The sequence below is a fragment of the Oncorhynchus mykiss genome, chromosome 4 (genome assembly GCF_057628025.1).
Source record: "Oncorhynchus mykiss isolate SJ-2025 chromosome 4, ASM5762802v1, whole genome shotgun sequence".
In the NCBI taxonomy this organism is placed as follows: Eukaryota; Metazoa; Chordata; class Actinopteri; order Salmoniformes; family Salmonidae; genus Oncorhynchus; species Oncorhynchus mykiss.
The window spans coordinates 71,834,140-71,860,264 of NC_143025.1; the positions used below are offsets into that span (position 1 = coordinate 71,834,140).

General features: G+C 42.4%; 1 protein-coding gene across 2 annotated transcripts; it reads right to left on the minus strand.

The window, feature by feature from the left end:
* Positions 1–859: 859 nt before the first annotated feature.
* On the minus strand, positions 860–25,289 carry LOC110522337 (nuclear receptor coactivator 7). 2 transcript variants are annotated; one of them, XM_021600661.3, is made up of 17 exons: positions 24,806–25,289; positions 21,670–21,814; positions 15,360–15,520; positions 10,884–10,945; positions 10,311–10,418; positions 10,135–10,236; positions 9,916–10,041; positions 9,651–9,835; positions 9,039–9,160; positions 8,230–8,859; positions 7,987–8,149; positions 7,723–7,873; positions 6,702–6,830; positions 6,023–6,175; positions 5,852–5,947; positions 5,651–5,724; positions 860–4,314 (listed from the first exon to the last, which is right to left on the minus strand). In XM_021600661.3, the coding sequence occupies exons 2-17, from the start codon at positions 21,705–21,707 to the stop codon at positions 4,179–4,181; spliced, it is 2,436 nt and encodes an 811-aa protein (XP_021456336.3). In that variant the 5' UTR covers positions 21,708–21,814; positions 24,806–25,289; the 3' UTR covers positions 860–4,178. The 2 variants fall into 2 exon arrangements, with proteins under 2 accessions (XP_021456336.3, XP_021456335.3); XM_021600660.3 differs by having other exon boundaries at positions 9,039–9,193.
* Positions 25,290–26,125: the final 836 nt, after the last annotated feature.

The window sequence follows — 26,125 nt, forward strand, 5'->3', positions numbered from 1 at the left end:
GTGTTTTCTATCCAATACTACTAATAATATGCATATATTAGCATCTGGGACAGAGTAGCAGGCAGTTTACTCTGGGCACCTTATTCATCCAAGCTACTCAATACTGCCCCCGTGTCACCAAGAAGTTAAGAGAGAAATACAAGTTTATGGCCCGTATCACTAGTGTCCTGCCTAGCAGTAAAGAACAATGTTTGTACAGATGGGTAGGAGGAGACTCAGCCTAGGAGGAACAGTTAAACATCAGTGCTTGTGTGAAAATGTTTTTGTCTAATACAGCTGTATTGATCCTCTGGGAAGAATAAACTTGGTTAAGCTTTCATCGTGTCTGTAGAGTTTTTACTCTGCGAAATTAGAACCTAACAGTATTATATATACACAGTACACATTTCCTTCTATGATTATTTTTTTCTTCCCACTGGACTAGGCCCAGTGGCTTCAGCCCCGGTAAACGCCTGCATTAATTCGTCCCTGGCCGCAAGTTGAGCGCAAATGCCCTGGTCATGGCTAGAAGGGATCCATCATTTGTCAAATTAATGTCAGATTTTACTTTTCGTAGCAGGTTAGGATAATTAGGTTAAGGTCAGGAAAAGGGTTAGCTAAAATGCTAAATGTTTCTACTTCTGACGTTAACTTGCCAAATGCTGGATCCCTTCTAGTCATGACCGTTCGCCCCCTAGATGTTGAGCAATTTACTCAGTTAAATCCTAAACTACTTGTCAAAATTGAGTCAGCTTTACTTACTAGCCTATGGGATAAATACACAAGTTGCATTTGCCTATGTAGCCCACATAAGACAGTAAGTAAGCAAGCCAACCTTGGACAAGTAAGCAAGTGGGGGGGAAAAACAATTCTCAGCATGGAACGCTATTATTTGTTTATTTCGTTTTAAACGTGGCAACAATAGAATAAATACATCCTTGGTGGTATTCACATATGATACTATGGTTTTTGGATTCACAGGAAATAAAACACTGGAAACATTCACAATGAGAAGAACACGCAACATCTATATGGCAAAATACATAAAACAAAGCCATACCTGTAAGGATTGTGGATAGTGGGAACACAGGAACAGATTCAACAGTTACAGTAGTCATATCATGCAGTAGGCCTAGTCATCTTACAGTAACTAGAGACAGAACACTCCCTTTATCGACATCGGTTTGGAAAATAAAAAAGGAACCCTCAGTTGCATGAGATCAACAGAACGTGTTGAGAAAAAAGGTATATCCCTTTCTTTCCCAAATAAAATACCAGTGGTGACCCATCCTTCCCTGTCGTAGTGGTAGAAAGTGACAATAGTGATTGATGTTAATTCCACAGACAAGACCAATCACCTCGAGTTATTGAACTGTCCCACAAGCCTGCAGTGCAAAACGACATCCCTCCCTACTTCCCTTGTCTCAATGGACTAAACCCTCACACTCTGTAGCAACTCACCCTACTTACAGAAACGCATACAAAACCAAGAGAAGGTACAGTTGGTCAGAGATGTGACAAACTAATACTGCCTTGAGAACCTTCAATCTATTTCCTGCTTGGGATTTATCAACCTTGTGGCCGATGACGGGACTTCCTTTAAAACAAAACAGAAAATTTAAACGCAAAACAAAAAAAACATACAATTCTATATGATGAAACAAACAAAACAGATAAAGTATTATAAAACATTTGTTCATTACAAAAACTCCCTCTTTACAGTACATTCTGAAAGTATTCAGACCCCTTCCCTTTTTCCACATTTAGTTACATTACAGCCTTACTCTAAAATTGATTGAATTAATGTTTCCTCATCTACACACACACACACACACACACACACACACACCCCATAATAACAAAGCGAAAACAGATTCAGAAATGTTTGCAAATGTATTACAAATTTTAAAAAACTGAAATACCTTAAGCATTCAGACCCTTTGGAAAGCACACACCTGTCTGTATAAGGTCCCACAGATAACCGTGCATGTCAGAGCAAAAACAAAGCCATGAGGTTGAAGGAATTGTCCGTAGAGTTCTGAGACAGGATTGTGTCGAGGCACAGATCTGGGGAAGGGTAACAAAACATTTCCGTAGCATTGAAGGTCCCCAAGAACACAATAGCCTCCATCATTCTTAAATAGAAGAAGATTGGAACCACCAATACTCTTCCTAGAGCTGGCTGCCCAGCGAAACTGAAGGGCCTTGGTCAGGGAGGTGACCAAGAATGTGATGGTCACTAACAGAGCTCTGGAGTTCCCCTGTGGAGATGGGAGAACCTTCCAGAAACAACCATCTCTGCAGCACAATCAGGCCTTTATGGTAGAGTGGCCAGACGGAAGCACATGACAGCCCGCTTGAAAATTTGCCAAAAAGGCACCCAAAGGATTCTCAGACCATGAGAAACAAGATTCTCTGGTCTGGTGAAACCAAGATTGAACTCTTTGGCCTGAATGCAAAGTACTGAGAGAACCTAGTTGAAAACCTGCTCCATAGTGCTCAGAACCTCAGACCGGGGTTCACCTTCCAACAGAACGAGCCTGGACTTGAACATCTCTGGAGAGACCTGAAAATAGCTATGCAGCGACGCTGTGCTTCAACACAGTACTGAGTAAAGGGTCTGAATACTTACATAAATGCCATAGTTCTGTTTTTTTTAAATATATACACATTTGCAAAAATGTCTAAATCCATTTTTGCCTTGACATTATGGGGTATTGAGTGTAGATTGATGGGGAATCAAAAAACATGTTTAATCCATTTTAGAACAAGGCTCTAACATAACAAAATGTGGAAAAAGAGAAGGGGACTGAATACTTTCCGAATGCACTGTATGTTCCCTTAGTGGGCAGTTGTTTTGGAAAGCGAGGGTCATGAAATGCAACATTCTCATTCAGTCTATATAGGACTGGAGACATGAGAACAATACAACCTTCAGTGAATGCAAACCTCTTCTCTTTGTAAACAATTACTCCTATATTTAAAGTGGGTTTGGGGCGAATGTGTGTGTTCGAGAAATGAGTCTCAAAAGCACTACCTAAAACTTCTTCCCTTTCACCTGCTTTTTCTTTTCACATCAGTTCCTAATATCTCAGGGAAATCAGATTATTCTGGTTGATAACAAAAAGGAGCAATCTGATTGGCGAGAATTGATGGTTGTTTATTCACTTCACCAGATGCCTTATTCCCTTTTGATGGGCATTGTACCCACTATTAGACACTTCCCTAATACAAAAATCTCACAATGAATTGTTTTAGTATTGTGGTTTACAGTCACCTATGACGGATTTCATTAGCAAGGACAATTGCATCAGAATCGCCTCTGATCCTCCAGGAACTTGAGTCACTCTACTTCTTCCCCTCCGAGTGGGTAGAAGTTGAGTTCTGCAGGCAGGCTGCATGCTGGGATAGCTGTGGCGTGGTAGGTATAAAAAGGTGCCTGCATACTAGATTCGGTTTGCTCCTAGCAGAACTCAGCTAGACGCACATCTGTGCCTCACATACTCCCTTAAATGATTGCTTGAAAATGAAGAAAAAAAAGCGGCAATATTATGTTTTGTCCCTCTTGAGATGCCGTAGCAACATAGTCAATATACACTTCCTCAAAATAGTTTGAATAAATCAGAGAAATTAACAAATGTGTAGTTATTTTTAGCCGAGGTCTTCGTCACGCAATTTTACATCTAGCTAAGATGTTTGGTGCAGTATTTTAAGTGAATAAATGTGCATGAAAAGTTGTCGTCTCTCGTTGAATGACAAACACTTCATTGAAGAATCCCTACTTTTGACCAATCACTGACAAAGGCGAGTAGACTTCGGCTAGTGAACTTAAACTTGTCTCAGAAAACAAATGTGTGTGAACAGCTGGAAAAACTCCTGCCAAACACCAAAACTAACGTCACAAAATCTTGTCATAATAAATGAGTAAACCAGCGCGCCACATTTCGACTAGGAAGCATGCAAGAACCTTAAGGCAGCAAATAGAGAGAAAGGGAAATACACCAGCCACAGCTTTTCACACCTCTGCCACACTCAGGACAAACCAGGTTCCAACCACATCAAACCGGCTGGCATAAACCATGACATACACCATCTGAAATCGTCAGCTCCGCATTCTGATAAAGGGGTGGGCGTTGAAGCTAGGTGTAGGTTCCCACAAGTGTGGGTGGGGTTTAGCGGAGACTGGAGGTGGAGGGAGGCTACTCGAAGGCCCAGACCTCCACACTGTGGATGGTGAAGTCCTTCTGGGTGGCGAGGGGCTGGTTGTGGAAGGTGGCACAGCTGGAGGTGGTGCCGTGGTACAGGTCAGCGTCCACCCACAGCCCTATCTGACCTCTAGGGAGAGAGACAGGAAAAAAGTTCAGACAAACTCATAACGACATGGCAACTACAAGTTGACTTCAACAGAGAGCAGGTCACACAAAGATGCTTACATGGCTTTTTGTCAAGCAAAGCATGACAGCGAGGGTACAAAGCTGCGTACAGAAATATGAGGCAGAGATGGGCTACATCATGGTTCAGAAGAGGGTGAGTAAAGAGGGAAACGTAAAGGGAAGTGGAGTGTGAGCAGTAGCTACATAGTGTGCATAAAATAACACATGCGCAGAACATGATCTGGATCCTTAGCTTTCAGAAAGAGGTTTCCGTAGGGGGCGGGGGCTAAAACTTCGTAGCCATAGCCTATAATTTAATAGACTAGCTATTTCAGGTGACACACAGACATCAAAATATCTGTCATGCCATTTCCTAACCTGATCACCAGAGCTTTTGTGTATATAAGCTGCCATTTGTTGTCATTCTTATAAGGCCCAGTGCAGTCAAAAACAAGTTTTGTATGAACAAAAATAAACGCAACAATTCCAAAGATTTTACTGAATTACAATTCATATTAGGAAATCAGTCAATTGAAATAAATTGATTAGGCCCTAATCGATGGATTGCACATGACTGGGAAAACATATGTATCTGTTAGTCACAGATGCATTTTTTTGTTTCTAAAAAGGTAGGGGCGTGGATCAGAACACCAGTCAGTATCTGGTATGACCCCCATTTGCCTCATGCAGCATCTCCTTCACATAGAGTTGATCAGGCTGTTGATTGTGGCCTGTGGAATGTTGTCCCACTCCTCTTCGATGGCTGTGCCAAGTTTCTGGATATTGACAGGTACTGGAACACGCTGTTGTTTACGTCAAAATATGTGATGGCAGCGGATGAACGGCATGACAATGGGCCTCAGGATCTCGTCATGGTATCTCTGTGCCTTCAAATTGCAATTGTGTTCGTTTACCGTAGCTTACTCCTGCCCATACCGTAACCCCACCGCTACTATGGGTCACTGCAGACCGCTATGGGTCACTGCAGACCGCTATGGGTCACTGCAGACCGCTATGGGTCACTGCAGACCGCTATGGGTCACTGCAGACCGCTATGGGTCACTGCAGACCGCTATGGGTCACTGCAGACCGCTCGCCCACACGAAGCCAAACATGTGGTCTGCAGTTGTGAGGCCGGTTGGACGTACTGCCAAATTCTCAAAAACAAAGGAGGCGGCTTATGGTAATGAAATGAACATTGAATTATCTGCCAACAGTCTGGTGGACATTTCTGCAGTTAGCATGCCAGTTGCACGCTTCCTCACATTGCTCAATCACATATATTTAAATACACTCACCCTCCTCCTCCCATCTGAAGAGAATCTATGTTGCCTTTAACAAAGTAGGAGTTCTGCCCAGTCCAGTGGTACATCTGAGCAAAGGAATGGCAACACATTGGAAGTCAGGGAGCAAAGCAATGGCATTCAGCTCATATAAAGCATTACACTTGAACATGGCTATAAGGATAACACACAGAGTATAATATGACTATGTCTGACCTTGATCTCAGGGCAGAAGCTGAAGAGGAAGGTCTCTCCCGTGCCATAGCAATGCTCACTTACTCTGAAAGGATGGGTAGAGTATCCCCCAAACAACTAATGGGGGGGAGAGAATTTAAAAAAACTTAAGATTCCAATACAAATTGGGCACCATTGTCAGTGTTTGTGTACCTGGTTGTCCATGTCTTTGATGACCAGTAGCACAGGGCTGTCCACATCCAATAGGCTCCTGTACAGGGTCTTTAAGCTGGTCCCGTGTTCTGCCGTACTGTAAGCCAGTCTCCATGGATACCCCTGCGCCCGCGCCGGCAGCCGACACGCAAGCTGTGGGGAAAGAGAAAAACAAATTCTGGGAAGTGTGCATTTCTGCATAGGTTGTGTAGGTGAAGTCACATGTTTTTTAATTTTTTTTTATTTATTTTACCCCTTTTTCTCCCCGTACGGGCTCGGGAGAGACGAAGGTTGAATGTCATGCGTCCTCCGATACACAACACAACCAGCCGTACTGCTTCTTAACACAGCGTGCATCCAACCCGGAAGCCAGCCGCACCAATGTGTCGGAGGCTACACTGTGCACCTGGCAACCTTGGCTAGCGCGCACTACGCCCAGCCCACCACAGGAGTCGCTGGTGAGCGATGAGACAAGGAGATCCCTACCGACCAATCCCTCCCTAACCCGGACGACGCTAGGCCAATTGTGCGTCGCCCCACAGACCTCCCGGTCGCGACCGGGAGGGACTCTGATGGCACAGCTGGCGCTGCAGTACAGCGCCCTTAACCACTGCGCCACCCGGGAGGCACATGTTTGTTTTCTTGATTGAAAGTGTTGTGAGTCATGGCGTGTGTGTACCTTCTCTATGTGTGTGTCCTGTAACAGAGTGCTAGGGTCACTGAGCATGGGCAGTAGATCCCCCGAAGGCTCCTCCCCTTCGTAACTGCCAAAAGTCTGCCTGCGAGTCGCCTCGTTGATGGTGATGATCTACGAACACAACCATGTACTGAGTTTGAGTTGAGTTTATTTTTTATTTTTACAGGGACAGTGCACATTAATCAACGTTTCAGTAAAAGTGCCGGTTTTAGCCAGCCGGCTAATTTTCAACCGCAGTCCCTGGGCAGGTTATTAAAAACAATTACAATATAGACAATAGCAGCATAGAACAAGCAAGACATAGCAACATAGGACAAGCAAGACCCAGCATACAGACAGAGCAACATAAAATAAAAAACAGCAACACAAAATTCATAAAAGCAACAAAGTGTTTCCACACCTCACAAGCTACAGACAACAGACAACATGGAAAGCGGCAACACACAGCTAGGGACCATGTTCACAAATCTGATTGACCTTTAGCCATGTCTTCAAGCATTTTGTGAAAGTGTGATATGTGGTGCAGTTATGTGTGTCTGATGGCAGTGTATTCCAGACATGGGAAGCTCTCACAGAGAATGCAGATTTACTAAAGGTGCTTTTCCTTAGGGGAACTAACTATACAGTCACCTCTCATGGCAGACCTTGTGGATCTGCTGCCATATGTCTGGGTTTTCTGTTTAACAAAGATATTGAGTGGAGGGGGAGCCAGGCCATTAAGGATCTTGAATACAAGACATGCGTCGGTGTATTGCACAAGATTTTCCCAACTCAAGAGCTCATGCTTTCTAAGGATGTGACAATGATGATGGCTATTGGGCTTCCTGTTGTACTGTTAGATACCTTAACCGTACAGTCAAATCATACTTAACCGATAAAACTCATAGTCCAAACATTGAAGACAGCTTGGTCCACACACACCCACAAAATACTTGACCACAATGTTAACATAACATCACAGTCAAAATGCACTCATCCGAGGGATCATGCCGTGTGAACTCACCTCCCAGCTGTGAGGGGTCACGGGGTCACTGAAGAAGTTATCAATCATGTTGAGCTCGTCCTTCTCCACGACCACGAAGCCCTGCTCCCTGGCCACCTTACCGTACACATCAGGAGACCATTGGACAAAAAACGCATATAGGTGGTCCACCCTGAAACACACCACACTTTTATGTTTCAGAATATTTATTGAAAGTTTATAAAATTGTGTGTTCACCAGTTGTCATCGAGGTTCTGGCTGTGGTCTCATTGGTTGACCTCTCACCTCTCCTGGGGCACAGCAAACCAGTATTCCGGCTGCTTTCCTCTCGTGTGAGCGGGGCTGGATGACCGGCTAAAGACGAAGGACTTCCTCATGGGCTTGCCCACCTTGAGGCAAAGGAACATGGGAGGGGTCTTACTCTTCTTCTCCGTGGACAGAAGCGTGTCTGCAGAGATTTTTGAAAAATTTGAAACAATGCAATACAAGAAACGACACAAAATGCTTGAAGTGTTTGTGAACACTCACTTTGGATGGGCGCCTGCATCCGCTCCAGCAGCCAGGACTTCACCTCCGCTTTGTTGCTCCTCTTCCGCTTCTCTTCTTCACTCAGCCCCTCTATCATTGATCCGTTCTGCAGCTCGCCTGCAGGGCTGGGTTCCCAAGAAATACATTTTCCCGGAGCCTCGGCGGTCTCACTGAAGCTCAGCTTCCTGTTTTGGTCCATTGCGGATTCTGATTGTTCTCTAATGCTAACACTGTTCACTAGTTGCCCTGTAGAGTTGTCGTCTTGGCCTGTGGCTAGGCTAGCAGGCTTCTCCTTCAAGAGTTCACCGTCTTTCTCAGTCTCTGATGAGACGGGCAGTGATTCTGTCATGTCCTCAATGGATCTGTTCTGTACCAGTCCTTCATCCTCCTCCTCCCCTCTCTGCGAGGTCAGTGGGACTGAGTCAGAGGGGGGCTGGTCCTGGGACTTTTCCCGTTTAGGGGTATTAGATCCTGGAGGCTCTCCTTGCTGGTCCGAGCTTGTAGCACTGGCAGGTGGTCTAGATCCGCTCTTTGGTTCCTCTGCGCTCCATTTCAATGGAAACTCCAGCTCTGTGAAACACTCATCTGATGGAGACTTGTCCGCTGGATCACACTCTGCTCTCGCTATGACTGGGATATAAGAAACCATGCTGTTTTATTAAAATGACCACATGGATCAAAATATTGCTAAATTATTATTATGCACAAGCTAATTTGTTTTTAACTTGACGTGTATAATGATTCATTTTGATTTGCCATGATTCACCCTGATCCAATACAAGTCATTATGTGTTATCTCCCAGTCATACCAGTCTCTGACAGGGCAGAGTTGATGTCGTCCAGGACGATGGGTCGTTTGGGGTCCAGCGCCTCGTAGCGGCTAAAGGGGTTAAGGTCACGCTCTGAGGGCAGCTCCTCCCACTCCCCGGGCCTGTACAGAGGACACAGATCCTGGGGTGGGTCTCTGTATAGTGTCAGGGGGCACACCACAAAGCAGGATGGGAAAATAAAAATAATTAAATAAACAAAAAGAAAATGCAACTGAAAAACAGAACAGAAATAAAAAGGGATTTCAAAAGGCAAAATAATACTACAAATAATAGTAACCGAGACAATGAACCAGTTCAAAATAAAATAATAGATTATTCAAAAACTAAAGACAAAAACGAATCCGAGTCATCTGCCCTTAGAATCTGGTACTGGAAATCAGTTTCCACCTCAGAGAGGGAGGAGAAAGAACAAGTGAGAGAGAGGAGTGCAGAAAGAGGTAGAAATAACAAGAAGAAAAAGTGTGACGCTTGAAGAGTCAGTAAGAAAAGCAAGGTTAAGATAAGACCAAGAAAGAGCTAAAAGGGCTAGTTTAAATAGGGAAAGATGGACAGTGTGAAAGAGCTTCTCAAGATGGCAGGGTTGGTTCTTACAACGGCAACGCGTCCTTGAGCGTCATGCGGGAGATGTCGTCGTAGAGGGCCACAGACACCACCTCCTCCATGGGGCAGAGCAGGCCGTACTCCTCACAGCCGTGCTCAATCACCAGGGGGTCAGACTTGTGAGGGTCAAACATGATGTTGTTGGGCGTCACGATCATCACCCCTCCCACCACACCCTGGGAGACAATAAAATACAGCAGTTTGAGTCTGCTGTGGTGGTCTTTAATGCAAAATGGCCTACGGTTTGGCCACTTACCATTCCGTCAGTAAAGTACTTGCAGCTCATCTTAATGAACTTGACCGTGGCGGGGCTCTCGTCCTCGGACGGGGGCGACAGCCCCCGTCGTAATGGTCTTACTGACCTGCCGCTGGAGTCTCCATCCTGAAACATATCGCCAGGCAGCAGGGACAAGCACAGAACCAGGATCAAAGATTACTTTAGTATGGGTCATCTTAAAAAGTAGAACTGACTTACATGTAACACCTTCTCTGATAGGCCGCTGGGGAAGGCGGGGTCAGAAGAACCCACAGACTGAGAGTCGGCACCCGATTGGCCCACGTCAGGAACAAACAACTTCTGCAAGGGTTAAATACAGGCATGTTAGCCAGGATTTACAGCATGAAGTGGTGTGTAATGTGCTAAAACCTCACCTGTCCAGGATAGATACTACGGCAGAAGAGACGGTTGAGCTGCACCAGTTTGTTCGGGGTGATGTTAAACTTCAGAGCAATGCTGCTTAGAGATTCCTGGAGTCCCACCTGTAACATGAAGTTAAATCCTTGGTAATTTTTGATTACCAAAAGTATCAACCTACCCAAAGCAAAATGGAGCATGAGACTAAATCTACAGAAATCTTGCAAAGCATACAACTGGGGTGTCTTCATTAAGGCGATTTTGTCGCAAAACGTTTTGCAACAGAAACTTTACTCCAAAACGGAAAACATTTTGCCATGAAAATTAGTTTCTATTGGACAAATTCAGGTAGGTCCCTCTGTTCGTTCACTCAGTTTGCTTCCATTTGGCTCTTAAAAAAATGGAAACCGGTTTCCATTGCTAGACGTAATGAATACACCCCTGTATTTTCTGAAGAAAATGTTTGAGGTTTATTGTCCACATTGCTTTCCTAAGCTAGAGTCTTTGAAGTCAGAACCCCATGGGTTTATGGGAGTTGTAGTGTGAGGGAGTGGAGTTAGTGAGGCATCAAGGAGGCAGCCTGTACTGACGGTATACTCCACTGTCCCGGGGGGCCTCTTCTCTCTCTTGGCCTGGCTGCTCCTGTTGCCATCTGAAAGACAGCCACAGGTCACTGACACGGTATGGAGAGATGACCGCCTTAGAGCAGCTCAATCAGAAACAAAAGCATGTATGCACAAACACAATAGTGCTTTAAAATGGAGCTATATTGGAATCTCTCACTAATTGCCAGAGCCAGTTTCTTAAAAACACCCTCCCACTATGTCCTCTACTCCAGCTCCTACAGAAACAGTAGAGGGATGACTCAGCATTGTACAGCTGTGAGGAGTCCAGCGTGGGTCACTGTACATTCAGAGATCACCTTTGGTACAGAGCTGTCACTTATTCACTACTGCATAGTGACTGGTAGCTTTATCAGATCAAGAAATAGTCATAAGATATGTTTGTTTTCTTTCTGTGTCCTGTTGTAGCTCTGAGTGAATGCCGTATAGGACTGAATAGACTCATTGGTCAGTAACTGCATACCTAGGATTATGGGGATATCTGTTCTGATTGAATTTCATTGTTTGTAAAGCCAATATGCAACAACCTTCTAAATTAAAAGGCTGCACACGGTAACAGGCCTTAGCTTGAATCCTTTATAACCAGGCCTGGAGAAGACAGACAGACATAACACAGATATCCGTCTGTCCTTCAGTGAGTTGTCTGTCAGGGTTATGTGGGTTCTTTTGTTTAGATGCCCACACTGGGCTGGAGAGAAAAATGACCGGGTTTAATTAGATTACTGACAGCAGGTTACACAGCTGGCCTGGTACTGACAGTACTGTGGCTAGTAGATTAACACGGGGTTAATGAAAGGTCTCTAAGCTTTACAGACTACAGGCCTCGACAACAACGCTCGTCTGGGACAAGAAAATAAATTGTTCTGACAAAAATAGATTTACAGTAAATTGTCCGAAAAACTATATCAAACCATTACTCCAATCAGAATTGGATCAACATTGCCGTAATATTAAAATCTATTTTTCATGTACACAAATAAAAAGTCCTACGTGTCAAAGTGTAGGTGATATGCATATTGGCTACAGCCTCATGTCCAAACCCATGACACGACATGAGGAAGGTGAAGTATGTAGCCAAACTTTAAATGAGACTTTAATTACATAAATACAGTGCATTTGGAAAGTATTCAGACCTTAACTTTTTCCACTTTGTTACATTACAGCCTTATTTAAAATTGACTACACCCCCCCACACACTAAAACAGCACATTTATTCAACAAAAAAAGAACTAAAATATCACATTTACATATGCATTCAGACCATTTACTTAGTACTTTGTTGAACCACCATTGGCAGCGATTAACCTCGAGTCTTCATGGGTATGATGCTTGGCACACCTGTATTTGGGGAGTTTCTCCCATTCTTCTCTGTAGATCGACTCAAGCTCTGTCAGGTTGGATGGGAAGCATCGCTGCAAAGCCATTTTCAGGTCTCTCCAGAGATGTTCGATTGGGTTCAAGTTCTGGCTCTGGCTGGGCCACTCAAGGTGCCTTTTGGCAAACTCCAAGCGGGCTGCCATGTGCCTTTTACTTTAGAGTGGCTTCAGTCTGGCCACTACCATAAAGGCCTGATTGGTGGAGTGCTGCAGAGATGGGAGAACCTTCCAGAAGGACAACCATCTCCACAGAGGAACCCTGGAGCTCTGTCCGAGTGATCTTAGGATTCTTGGTCACCTCCCTGACCCTGGCCCTTCTCCCCAGAGTGCTCAGTTTGGCCGGGCGGCCAGCTCTAGGAAGAGTCGTCCAAACTTCTTCCATTTAAGAATGATGGAGGCCACTGATCTTTGGGACCTTCCATGCTGCAGAAATGTTTTGGTACCCTTCCCCAGATCTGTGCCACGACAGAATCCTGTCTCGGAGCTCTACAGACAATTCTGTCGACCTCATGGCTTAGTTTTTGCTCTGACAATCTCTGTCAACTGTGGGACCTTATAGAGACAGGTGTGTGCCTTTCCAAATCATGTTCAATCAATTGAATTTACAACAGGGACTCCAATCAAGTTGTAGAATTAACAAGGATGATCAATGGAAACAGGATGCACTTGAGCTCAATTTCGAGTCCCATAGCAAAGAGATTGAATACTTATGTAAATATGTTTTAGTTTTAATAAAATGTGCAAACATTTTCAAAACCTGTTTGCAATTGGTCATTATGGGGTAGTGTGTGTAGATTGATGAAGACATGGTTTTATTTAATCCATTTTAGAATAAGGCTGTTACGTAACAAACTGTGGGAAAAGTGAAGGGGTCTGAATACTTTCCCAATGCATTAAATAGGCTAAACTCCAGTAATGTTTGACAAATAAAAGGAAGTATAATTAACATTAATGTCTAAAGGTTTGATTCTGTCAACATACGAGACACTGGTTTGTTCAGATCAAATTGTCACAAGACCGGAGAGGACAGTGCCTGTTGCGCACTGCACATCACTAGAGGTCGACCGAATATGATTTTTCAACGCCGATACAGATTATTGGAGGACCAAAAAGAGCCGATACCGATTAATCGGCTGATTAAAAATAAAAATAAATATTTGTAATAATGACAATTACAACAATACTGAATGAACACTTATTTTAACTTAATATAATACATAAATAAAAATCCATTTAGCCTCAAATAAATAATGAAACATGTTTAATTTTTCTGGGTTTCCACCCCCATGCTTCACAGTAGGTATGGTGTTCTTTGGATGCAACTCTGCATTCTTTGTCCTTCAAACACTATGAGTTGAGTTTTTACCAAAAAGTTATATTTTGGTTTCATCTGACCATAAGACATTCTCCCAATCTTCTTCTGGATCATCCAAATGCTCTCTAGCAAACTTCAGACGGGCCTGGACATGTACTGGCTTAAGCAGGGGGACACGTCTGGCACTGCAGGATTTGAGTCCCTGGCGGCGTAGTGTGTTACTGATGGTAGGCTTTGTTACTTTGGTCCCAGCTCTCTGCAGGTCATTCACTAGGTCCCCCCGTGTGGTTCTGGGATTTTTGCTCACCGTTCTTGTGATCATTTTGACCCCACGGGGTGAGATCTTGCGTGGAGCCCCAGATCGAGGGAGATTATCAGTGGTCTTGTATGTCTTCCATTTTCTAATAATTGCTCCCACAGTTGATTTCTTCAAACCAAGCTGCTTACCTATTGCAGATTCAGTCTTCCCAGCCTGGTACAGGTCTACAATTTAGTTTCTGGTGTACTTTGACAGCTCTTTGGTCTTGGCCATAGTGGAGTTTGGAGTGTGACTGTTTGAGGTTGTGGACAGGTGTATTTTATACTGATAACAAGTTCAAACAGGTGCCATTAATACAGGTAACGAGTGGAGGACAGAGGAGCCTCTTAAGGAAGAAGTTACAGGTCTGTGAGAGCCAGAAATCTTGCTTGTTTGTAGGTGACCAAATACTTATTTTCCACCATAATTTGCCAATAAATTCATTAAAAATCCTACAATGTGATTTTCTGGAATTTTCTTTCTCAGTTTGTCTGGCATAGTTGAAGTGGGAGAACTTGCACAATTGGTGGCTGACTAAATACTTTTTTGCCCCACTGTATATGCGGTCTATGAATTTTGACTGTCGTCACAGTCCCAGAGTGTTTTGAACCGTCCTAGATATTTTTTACGCCCTTCATTATTTTATAAAAACACTTTTTTTTGTATTTGGTTGTAATTGTAATATTTTACAGGCTACCAAGAGTGGCCAGCCCTCCTTCAGGATAGCTTTAAAGGGGCAGTGTTATATTTTGAGATAGGCTTGAATATGCAAAGAGTGGAGCCTACATGTTGGTCTGATTCTCTATGGTAAAAATGATCGTAATGCATTGTAAAGTGTTTCCTTGCATCATACAATTCTTTATTTATTTTTTGACTAGTGACTTGAGCTTTCAGAGTTTGTTTTTTTACGCTTTTTAAAAAATGTGGCTAACAAGTGGCAAAAAAGTTACAGGTCAAGGCCTAGACTAGCTATAGAAGACCTGTTGGCCATTGAAGGAGACTGCCATTTTAGTTAAAAAACAACACTGACAGAAATACTGTTAGATTAAAACATTCGATTAGATATATTAGTGTTGAATAAAGACACTTATTAGGCTACTTGTGACAGTAATATAGGTTCACAAATGATTGATGTATATTAGTTACTCCTTCTTATGCAGCACACTTCTAATATTATCATGATAATGTGGTATGCCATATTGCAAAACATGGAAAATTCCACCTGCCAACTGGCTATTCCTCCATCCAACCACAGGAATCTGAAGGGAGAGCTGAGGATATTCATCACATTGTCCTAAAAGCTGCCAAAAACAACTGCCAAAACTAAAAACAGAAGAGAATCTAGTCAGTTATGAAACTTCCTTGATAAGATGATCATTCTGACCCTCTGTTCATAACAGGGGGTCATGTGCCTCAGTGCCTAGGGAAAGTTCCTGTGTGTGACTGAGTTTTACCTGAGACTCCAGGCAGGTTAGGTTTAACCCTCTCCAGGGGTTCAGAAAAAGCAGGGTCTGGGCAGGAGATGACGGGCATCTTTGCGGACAAATCCAACCGGTTCTGCTCAGCCACTGCCTTCCCTGATTGGCTCTGCTTGAGCTGTCTCCGCCTCTTCAGCCTAAGGTTATGGACAAAGAGGGCAATTTGTTTCCTCAGGCTTATAAACATTTGATTTCCTTTGCTTGCTCACTCTCTCTACCTCCTCTCTCTGCTCCCCTTTTCCCTGATTAACCATTGATAGATCAGGCGATGACGTCATGGCATCTCCCACCCCCGCCTAGGTTCATTAACAGGGGAAGCTAGAACAAAGCTAGTCACCCAGTGTACACAGGGATAGTGCTAGGCCTATGGGACTGACTGAAACAGGTTGTAAACAAGGCCCAGGCAGTGTAGGCACAGTATAGAAAGTTGGAAAGAGAGAGATGAGATAGGGAAGTCAACATTCAAGGAAAACCAATGCTGTACAGACAAAAGGATGTGTGAAAATGAAGAAGCTGAGAGATAGAGAGCATCTCTAATGGAGGAGCACTGGGCAGTGGATCAATACGTTTGGAGACACGAGACAAAAGGATACAGCGCTGGTCTTTTAATAGTTTCTCTGCAATTACGGATACTGCAGAGCAACCGACATCCAGTAAACGTTTCAGGATTTCACCAGCAAAATGCCAGACCACCATCCTGTTTCACACAGAGACATTTCCACAAGCGGAATGTATAGATTTCCTTCGGCGCTCTACCATTTTGTCCCACTCTTGCTTTTTCTCTATCCTGGTTACCGAGAAATGTTTGGCCTGCCTGTGTACCCACTCAAGCACAACCACAGATAATGCAAAACAAACAACTCTTCCAAAAACAACAGCAACAGGACAGACAGAGCCAGGCTCTCATGCTTCCATCATTACTACTGGATTCCTCATGCTTCCATTATTACTACTGGATTCCTCATGCTTCCATTATTACTACTGGATTCCTCATGCTTCCATTATTACTACTGTTTTCCTCATGCTTCCATTATTACTACTGTATTCCTCATGCTTCCATTATTACTACTGTATTCCTCATGCTTCCATTATTACTACTGTATTCCTCATGCTTCCATTATTACTACTGTATTCCTCATGCTTCCATTATTACTACTGTATTCCTCATGCTTCCATTATTACTACTGTATTCCTCATGCTTCCATTATTACTACTGTATTCCTCATGCTTCCATTATTACTACTGGATTCCTCATGCTTCCATTATTACTACTGGATTCCTCATGCTTCCATTATTACTACTGGATTCCTCATGCTTCCATTATTACTACTGGATTCCTCATGCTTCCATTATTACTACTGGATTCCTCATGCTTCCATTATTACTACTAGATTCCTCATGCTTCCATTATTACTACTGTATTCCTCATGCTTCCATTATTACTACTGTATTCCTCATGCTTCCATTATTACTACTGGATTCCTCATGCTTCCATTATTACTACTGGATTCCTCATGCTTCCATTATTACTACTGGATTCCTCATGCTTCCATTATTACTACTGGATTCCTCATGCTTCAGCTACTTACAGGGATAAAAAATTTAAAAAACACGTTATAAACAATAATAATAATGTCAAATCAACCGGGACTGGGTCTTGGGCCATCATGTGACTGTCCAAGTCCTGGAGGACATATGACAAAATTTGGTGACATAACAGGCAGCCATTTCACAGTGTCTCTTACGATCGCAAGCACTCCGCAATCCTGAATGGCCTTTGCACCCTGCTCAGTGGACAGGAAGAGAGGGAGCGCAGGAGATGCTAGCTGAGGCGGTGTGGTCAAAAGAAACAAGAGGTCCTTCCTCCCTCCATGTTCCCGCTCCTCAGGCTATACAGTCTCCTCTCCATGCAATACTGATGTTATTAGCCTAGCTCTAGTCTAAAAAGGTATGGGATGCATCTCGGAGACACAGCAGAGGGATGTAACGAGTGCACCTATCAACGTGTTGTCAGCCTGCACTTGAGACTTTGTACAGTTGAAGTCAGAAGTGTGTGTGTTATATATATATATATATATATACACATATACATACACACACACACACACACACCTTAGCCAAATACATTTAAACCTAGTTTCACAATTCCTGACGTTTAATCTGAGTGAAAATTCCCTGTCTTAGGTCAGTTAGGATCACCACTTTATTTTAAGAATGTGAAATGTCAGAATAGTAGAGAGAATAATTTATTTCAGCTTTTATTTATTTCATCACATTCCCAGTGGGTCAGACGTTTACATTAGAGGTCGACCGATTCTGATTTTTCAACGCCGATATGGATTATTGAAGGGCCAAAAAAAGCCGATACCGATTAAATCAGCCAATTATTTACATGCATTTATTTATTTGTAATAATGACAATTACAACAATACTGAATGAACACTTAGTTTAACATAATACATCAATAAAATAAATGTAAACTCAAATAAATAATCAAACATGTTCAATTTGGTTTAAATAATGCAAAAACTAAGTGTTGAGAAGTAAAAGTGCAATATGTTCCATGTAAAACAGCTAACGTTTGAGTTCCTTGCTCAGAACATCAGAACATATGAAAGCTGGTGGTTCCTTTTAACATGAGTCTTCAATATTCCAAGGTAAGAAGTTTTAGGTTGTAGTTATTATAGGAATTATAGTACTATTTCTCTCTATACTATTTGTATTTCATTAACCTTTGACTATTCTAATAGGCACTTTAGTATTGCCAGTGTAACAGTATCGCTTCTGTCCCTCTCCTCGCCCCTACCTGGGCTCAAACCAGGAACACGTCGACAACAGCTACCCTCGAAGCATCGTCATCCATCGCTCCACAAAAGCCGCAGCCCTTGCAGAGCAAGGGGAACAACTACTTCAAGGTCTCAGAACGAGTGACGTCACCGATTGAAACGCTATTAGCGCGCACCCCGCTAACTAGCTCAGGAGTTGATAGGCTTGAAGTCATAAACAGCTCAATGCACAGCGAAGAGATGCTGGCAAATGCACGAAAGTGCTGTTTGAATGAATGCTTATGAGCCTGCTGCTGCCTACCACTGCTCAGTCAGACTGCTCTATCAAATCATATAGTTAATTATAATATAACATAGAAATACGAGCCTTAGGTCATTAATATGGTCAAATCCGAAAACTATCATTTCAAAAACAAAATGTTTATTCTTTCAGTGAAATACGGAACCATTCCGTATTTTATCTAACAGGTGGCATCCATAAGTCTAAATATTCCTGTTACATTGCACAACCTTCAATGTTATAATTACGTAAAAGTCAAATTAGTTCACAATGAGCCAGGCGGCCCAAACTGTTGCATATACTCTGACTCGGCGTGCAATGAACACAAGAGAAGTGACAATTTCACCTGGTTAATATTGCCTGCTAACCTGGATTTCTTTTAACTAAATTTGCAGGTTTAATAATATATACAGTATATCACAAAAGTGAGTACATCCCTCACATTTTTGTAAATCTTTGAGTATATCCTTTCATGTGACAACACTGAAGAAATGACACTTTGCTACATTGTAAAGTAGTGAGTGTACAGCTTGTATAACAGTGTACATTTGCTGTCCCCTCAAAATAACTCAACACAGCCATTCATGTCTAAACCGCTGGCAACAAAAGTGAGTACACCCCTAAGTGAAAATAGAGCAGTGGGAAAATTACTTGTATCATGCACAAAGTAGATGTCCTAACCGACTTGCCAAAACTATAGTTTGTTAACAAGAAATTTGTGGAGGGGTTGAAAAACCGAGTTAATGACTCCAACCTAAGTGTATGTAAACCTCCGACTTCAACTGTGTGTATGGGTGTCATATTTCACCATGATGCAGAAATCCATTTTGAATGTGCACAGCATCCCAGTCCGCTTGTCTGTGTGTGAGCGTTGACGGATGACTCCACTGCATCAGTGCAAGTATCAGGTGTACCCAGTGTAATGAGGGCCAGATGGCTACAGAGCACTACTCCGTGTTCACAACGTCAGTCAGAGTACGCGGACAGAGAACAAGTAGACAGTGCGCAAGATAAGGAGAGGTCTGATTTCCGATTGTTATGAAAACTTGAAATCGGCCCTAATTATTCGGCCATTCCGAGTAATCGGTTGACCTCTAGTGTGTGTACAGTACCAGTCAAAGGTTTGGACACACACTCATTCACTCATTCTTTATTTTTACTATTTTCTACATTGTAGAACAATAGTGAAGACATCAAAACTATGAAATAACACATATGGAATCATGTAGTAACCAAAAATAGTGTTAAACACATCAAAACATATTTTAGGTTTTTCAAAGTAGCCACCCTTCGCCTTGACAGCTTTGCACACTCTTGGCATTCGCTCAACTAGATTCATGAGGTAGTCACCTGGAATGCATTTCAATGAACAGGTGTGCCTTGTTAAAAGTTCATTTGTGGAATTTCTTTCCTTCAAAATGCATTTGAGCCAATCAGTTGTGTTGTGACAAGGTAGAGGTGGAATACAGAAAATAGCCCCATTTGGTAAAATACCAAGTCCATATAATGGCAAGAACAGTTCAAATAAGCAAAGAGAAACGACAGTCCATCATTACTTTAAGACAATCCGGAAGATTTCAAGAACTTTGAAAGTTTCAAGTGCAGCCGCAAAAACAATCATGCACTATGATGAAACTGGCTCTCATGAGGACCGCCACAGAATAGGAAGACCCAGAGTTACCTCTGCTGCAGAGGATAAATTCATTAGAGAGTTACCAGCTTCAGAAATTGCAGCCCAAATAAATTCTTCAGAGTTCAAATAACAGACATCTCAACATCAACTGTTCAGAGGAGACTGCATCAATCAGGCTTTCATGGTCGAATTGCTACAAAGAAACCACTACTAAAGGACACCGATAAAAAGAAACTTGCTTGGGCCAAGAAACACAAGCAATGGACATTAGACCGGTGTTAATCTGTCTTTTTGGTACAAATGAGATGTTTGGTTCCAACCGCTCTGTCTTTGTGAGATGGAGAGCAGGAGAACTGATTATCTCCGCATGTGTGGTTCCCACCGTGAATCTTGGAGGAGGTGTGATGGTGCTTTGCCCGTGACACTGCTGGTGATTGATTTAGAATTCAAGGCACACTTAACCAGCATTGTAACCACAGCATTCTGCAGTGAAATGCCATTCCACCTGGTTTGCGCTTAGTGGGACTATCATTTGTTTTACAACAGGAACATGACACAACACACCTCCAGGCTATGTAAGGGCTATTTGACCAAGAATGAAAGTGATGAAGTGCTGCATTAGATGACCTGGCCTCCATAATCACCAGACCTCAACCCAATTGAGATGGTTTGGGATGCGTTGGACCGCAGAGTGAAGGAAAAGCAGCTAACAAGTGCTCAGCATATGTTGAAACTCCTTTAAGACTGTTGGAAAAGCATTCCAGGTGAAGCTGGTTGAGAGAATGCCAAGAGTGTGCAAAGCTGTCATCAAGGCAAAGGGTGGCTACTTCAAATAATCAAAAATATATTCCGATTTGTTTAACACTGTCTATTTCATAGTGTTGCTGTCATCACTATTATTCTACAATGTAGAAAATAGTACAAATAAAGAAAAACGCTTGAATGGGTAGGTGTCCAAACATTTGACTGGTACTATGTGTAATAATATATATAATACACACACAATTCTATCCTATGTATTCTACAGATATACTGCCCTATGTACATAGATATGGAACTCATGTCACTTTAATAATGCTTACACTGTTTTACCCATTTCATATTTATATACTGTATTATAGGCCTATGCTAATCAACTATTTCTGTACATATACTATTCTATCCTACATATTTTTAAGATATACATATTCTATCCACATACTGTCTATACCTACCATTAAATACATACAGTTATACTCCGGACTCTGACATTGCTCATCCTAATATTTATATATTCCTTAATTCAATTATTTAACTTTTAGGTGTGTGTACTGTTATGAATTGCTAGATATAACTGCACTGTTGGAGCTAGGAACACAAACATTTCTCTACACCCGCAAAAACATCTGCTAAATGTGTTTGCGACTAATACAAATGTAATTGAACACAACGTGACAAACAATGGCATAATGGGAGGTCAGTCAGTGCTGTCACGCTGTGCACACAGTGAAGGAAAACATAGTTGCCGCATCCTGGTAACACAGGCCGTCTCGGAAAACACAACGCTAAAAGAATTTGGCCTAAACACAGAAACAACTTTCACTTACCTGGAAAAGTAGCCAGGCTTCCTCTCCCTCTTCTCCATCAGTGCAGTGGTCTACAGCTTCATGCACCCCAACACATACACTGAGCAGAACGTGAAGACTATCCCTTCTCCACTCCTTTCCTCTTCGCACGGCACTCTTCCTTATCCTAAGGGAGGAGAGAAATTAATGAAGAGAATTATCTGAGTAGCTGCGTTGGCTGCAGCAGTGTACCAAATAGCAAGCAAACGACTCCACCAGACTGTTAGAACAAGCTGAGTGATAGCTAATGCCACAAGTCCATCAGCTTAAGTGTAGAGCTGAAAGCATATCGAATGAGCATTTGGCAAATGAGCGCATGTGCCAATTGAATCTCTGATTACGTAGGCCTACATATCCAAATACTTATAAAGTATGGATTTCAGCAGACAAAAAGCGTACAAACAAGTACACAATAAGGGTTTAAGAATTTTTTGAAGCATCGCCTGCGTAGTGACTTGGAGTCAGAGGTTTATTTCAAAAACGGGTCTGCGCTCTATTCCATGGAGGAGTTTAGGTACGGGTGGCAGGTAGCCTAGTGGTTAGAGCGTTGGACTAGTAACCGAAAGGTTGCAAGATCGAATCCTCGAGCTGACAAGGTAAAACATCTGTTGTTCTGCTCCTGAAAACGGCAGTTAACCCTAGGCCATCATTGAAAATAAGAATTTGTTATTGGCTGACTTGCCTAGTAAAATAAAATAACTTGACTAGGGGTGAATCACTGCAACAGCTCACAATTACAACCTTGGCAAATGGCTTGTAGTAACTCTGAGCAACTGCATTTCTAAAACGGGCATCTCTGAATTAGTCTGTAACCAACAATCCACTCCTTATGTCAAAGGTAAGGAGTGGCATGTAACGTTAACAGAATAGCAACTGAGAAAATCAGAGGGGTTGATGGAAAATCGGTATTGAAATCGGTAAAAAATGGCAGAAAAAAGGGAGATTGTGTAATAAAGAAGAAATGTCTGAAAGTATAAGCAGAGTGAGCTGTACACGGGATCAAAGACAGGAGGAAACATTTGAGTGAGCGAGGGCGAAGTATCAGAGGTTGTAGGTGTAGTGAAGTTCTCGGAGCCCAAGGCTTGCACCGAGCATTGAGCTACACTCGCATGAACATTGCTATGTGACCAATAAAATTTGATTTGAGATAAAGATGAGCCTGTGACAATAGGAGTGAAGTGGACCCTTGCCTTTTGGCTGATCCATTTGAGGTTTCAGTGTGGGTGAAACCAGAGTTGGGTGCTGTGGAATCGGTGAAAATAACCAGAAGTGGTCTTGCGATAATTGTTTGTGTTTCTGCTGGTCAGATGGAGCAGGTTCTCCATGTTAAAACAAAATGGGGACAAGAGATGTGAATCGTTTTGCTCTCAATAAAAAAAAAAAGGAGTGATTACTGGGGTAAAGGTAAATGTGAAAGTTGACCAACTGAAGCGGAAGATTCTCTGTTTGTGATGCTCGTCGTTTGGTGCGACGCAGACAGGGTGGCGTGAGCGGTGAAACAGAAGAGTCATTGTCTGTTCTTTTGAGTTTTGATGTCGAGTCTTTGCCTGACAAAAGTAATGTTTTGACTGCAAAGCTGTCATCAAGGCAAAGGGTGGCTACTTTGAAGAATCTCAAATATAAGATATATTTAGATTTGTTTAACACTTTTTTTGGTTACTACATGATGATTCCATATGTGTTATTTCATAGTTTGATGGCTTCACTATTATTCCACAATTTAGAAAATAGTACAAATAGAGAAAAACCCTGGAATGAGTAGGAGTGTCCAAACTTTGACTGGTACTGTATAAGTTATCCCATACAAGCTTTTGTGCAGAATACATTTCGTTGTTACAGGTGTCAAGCACATGGGCATGTGGCAGCAGTGTGTATGAGGGAGGTTCCTAGGTGTGAGAAGTGTGCAGAAGGGCATGAGACAAAGGAATGTGTAGCATTGGGGAAAGTAGTGGTATGTGTTAATTGTAGGCGTGCCAATGGCGTGCCCATGGCGTCCGTACGAGAGAGGCAGGTTGGGGTTTCCAGGGTTAGAGTAGTGCAGAAGTTGTCGTATGCTACAGTAAGATGGGATTTTTATCGTTTATAGCAATGGTTATCAACTGTACTGCAGGGATGGAACTTAGGTCGCAGAAAATTGAGGTTGTGGTGGCAACTGCAGAGAGGTATTTGGATGTAGGAGACTTGAGGTCAAAAGAGTTATAGGGTGTGTTGAGTGGGTGTGTCTGTCCTTTCAGGCTTTTGAACTGAGGTAGGACTAGACCGATTGAAATAGTGGAGTAGGGTGGTGGAGTTTTTAAGTAAGTGTAGGGTTAGGTGATGGGGTGTTTGTTACTTTACTCTTTTTTTTGAGGGGGGAAAAAGTATAAGGGAGGTATACTCCAGTCTAGTAGGTGGCGGTAATGCAACATTTATTGGATGCCAACTGCCGTTAAACCTCATCAACTGGGTACTGGACTTCCTGACGGGCCGCCCCCAGGTGGTGAGGGTAGATAACAACATCTCCAACCCGCTGATCCTCAACACTGGGGGCCCCCACAAGGGTGGCATTTCTAGTTGTGGAATTACTCGTTAGATTACTCGTCGGTTATTACTGCATTGTCGGAACTAGAAGCACAAGCATTTCGCTACACTCGCATTAACATCTGCTAACCATGTGTATGTGACAAATCAAATTTGATTTGATTTGAAGAAGAACAGATTAGATTAACAGAGAAGGCAACCAGGGAATCTCTGAAAACCTTGAACTTTTATGTTATTTAACAAGGCAAGTCAGTTAAGAACAAATTATAATTTACAATGACGGTCAACACCGGCCAAAACTAGTTAACGTTAGGGACTTTACAATAACTGCATATCGATGTCTGTAACAGGTGCAGCAGAAATTAAACAGCCAACATTGAGCCTTTCGATATCGGTAGACAAAAGGGATCTAACGTTAGACAAAGTTAAACAGCAACACGACAACAAAAATATGAGCTAGCTAATTTAGCTCTAATCTACCTTTCAATTAACCGTTAGTTAGCTTGTTAGGTTTATAATGAGAGCTAGTTATGTAGCTAGTCAATATATTTCGTAGTTAGTTCAGTCATGCTAAAGCTAGCTACTTAACGTTACCCACCTTTCTGAATCCTGCTTTTCTTGCTTAACGTGTTCCTGGCAGTGATGCAGCAAAACTGAGATTTCCCGATGACTATGGATGCAACCGGAGTCTGTTGTCTGTCTGCATGAACGTATGCTGTCTGCAAAACTGGAGAGTTATCTACGCAGACGGGACAAGGTCCACCCAAGACAACACTGACAGCTGATGTCATTACAGACAGTTTGTTTATAGTGACAAAGGCGGAGAAAAAAAAGATGGATTCAGTAGCGTGGTTGACAATGTTTACTTTTTTAACGTTAGTTACGACTTGCAAATAGTGGACATGCATAACACCATTAAAATATATTATCTAAGCTAGCTAGGTGCAACCATGCATTTTCATAATTCTAAATAACGCAAATACGACCAGTCCTGACAAATATGTTCTATAACAAAGGAAACGCACGTCCTCAGATGGGAGGCAGGTGAGCCCATGCTAGCCAATAAGACGGCAGATGTGTGTTACAACTTCGACTTAGTCGTTTATTTTCCTTCTCCATATTTGCCGAAATGCCACGTGCATCCACTTATGTCAGCGCATTAGTAACAACCTAACCAAATGAGGCTCACGTAGAAAATTAGCAATTACAGTTTTGGTTATATAACTCCCTTATACTTTGCTTTTTTTTATCAACAAAAAAACACAGCCATTACCCAATCATCTAACACTACACTCAAATTATAATACATATCATACTCCACTATTTGTATCTATTTAGGCCTACTTCAGGCCAACAGCCTGAAAGGATGGGACACCACTACTTTTTTACATGTATTTATTTATTATTTATTGAATATTCGAAAAACATACAATATACTTGCAGTGAAGCCGCTCAATAACTACATCATACCAGTCATCCAACAGATTCCCATTCAGAGCGACACACAGAAGAATCCAGGGTCAATGCCCTGCTCAAGGGCATGTTGACCAATATACCACCAGGCCAAAAAACGTGAACCAATAGCTGTCCCTCAATCATTCGAGATCTTTCAACTATGCTGTGAAGTTTAACATACATTTCGATCTATCTATTCGAATAGAATCCACAGATTGCGAGTTGAAGATAAATACTTTTACTAAAAGTATTAGTATATTAGTAATTGACTGACCCGGTCTCTTCAGATCTCCTAACAGTACTATTCCTAGGGTCAATTTTAGATCAATGCTATGCATTTTCAGCCATTCCTGAACCTGAGACCAGAAACAGGCTACCTGAGGGCAATACCAAAATAAATGGTCTATTGATTCTCTACCCTCACAACAAAATCTGCAGAGCTTTGATGATTTTATGCCCCAAA

Bases quoted from the DNA above. Each gene is read 5' to 3' on its own strand.
- LOC110522337 (XM_021600660.3), bottom strand. From the start codon at position 21,707: ATGGAGAAGAGGGAGAGGAAGCCTGGCTACTTTTCCAG. The intron at 10,237-10,310 runs GTGAGGTTTTAG...TAACCCTTGCAG, and splicing joins GTAGTATCTATCCTGGACAG to AAGTTGTTTGTTCCTGACGT. The intron at 8,860-9,038 runs GTATGACTGGGA...CTTATATCCCAG, and splicing joins CTCTGCCCTGTCAGAGACTG to TCATAGCGAGAGCAGAGTGT.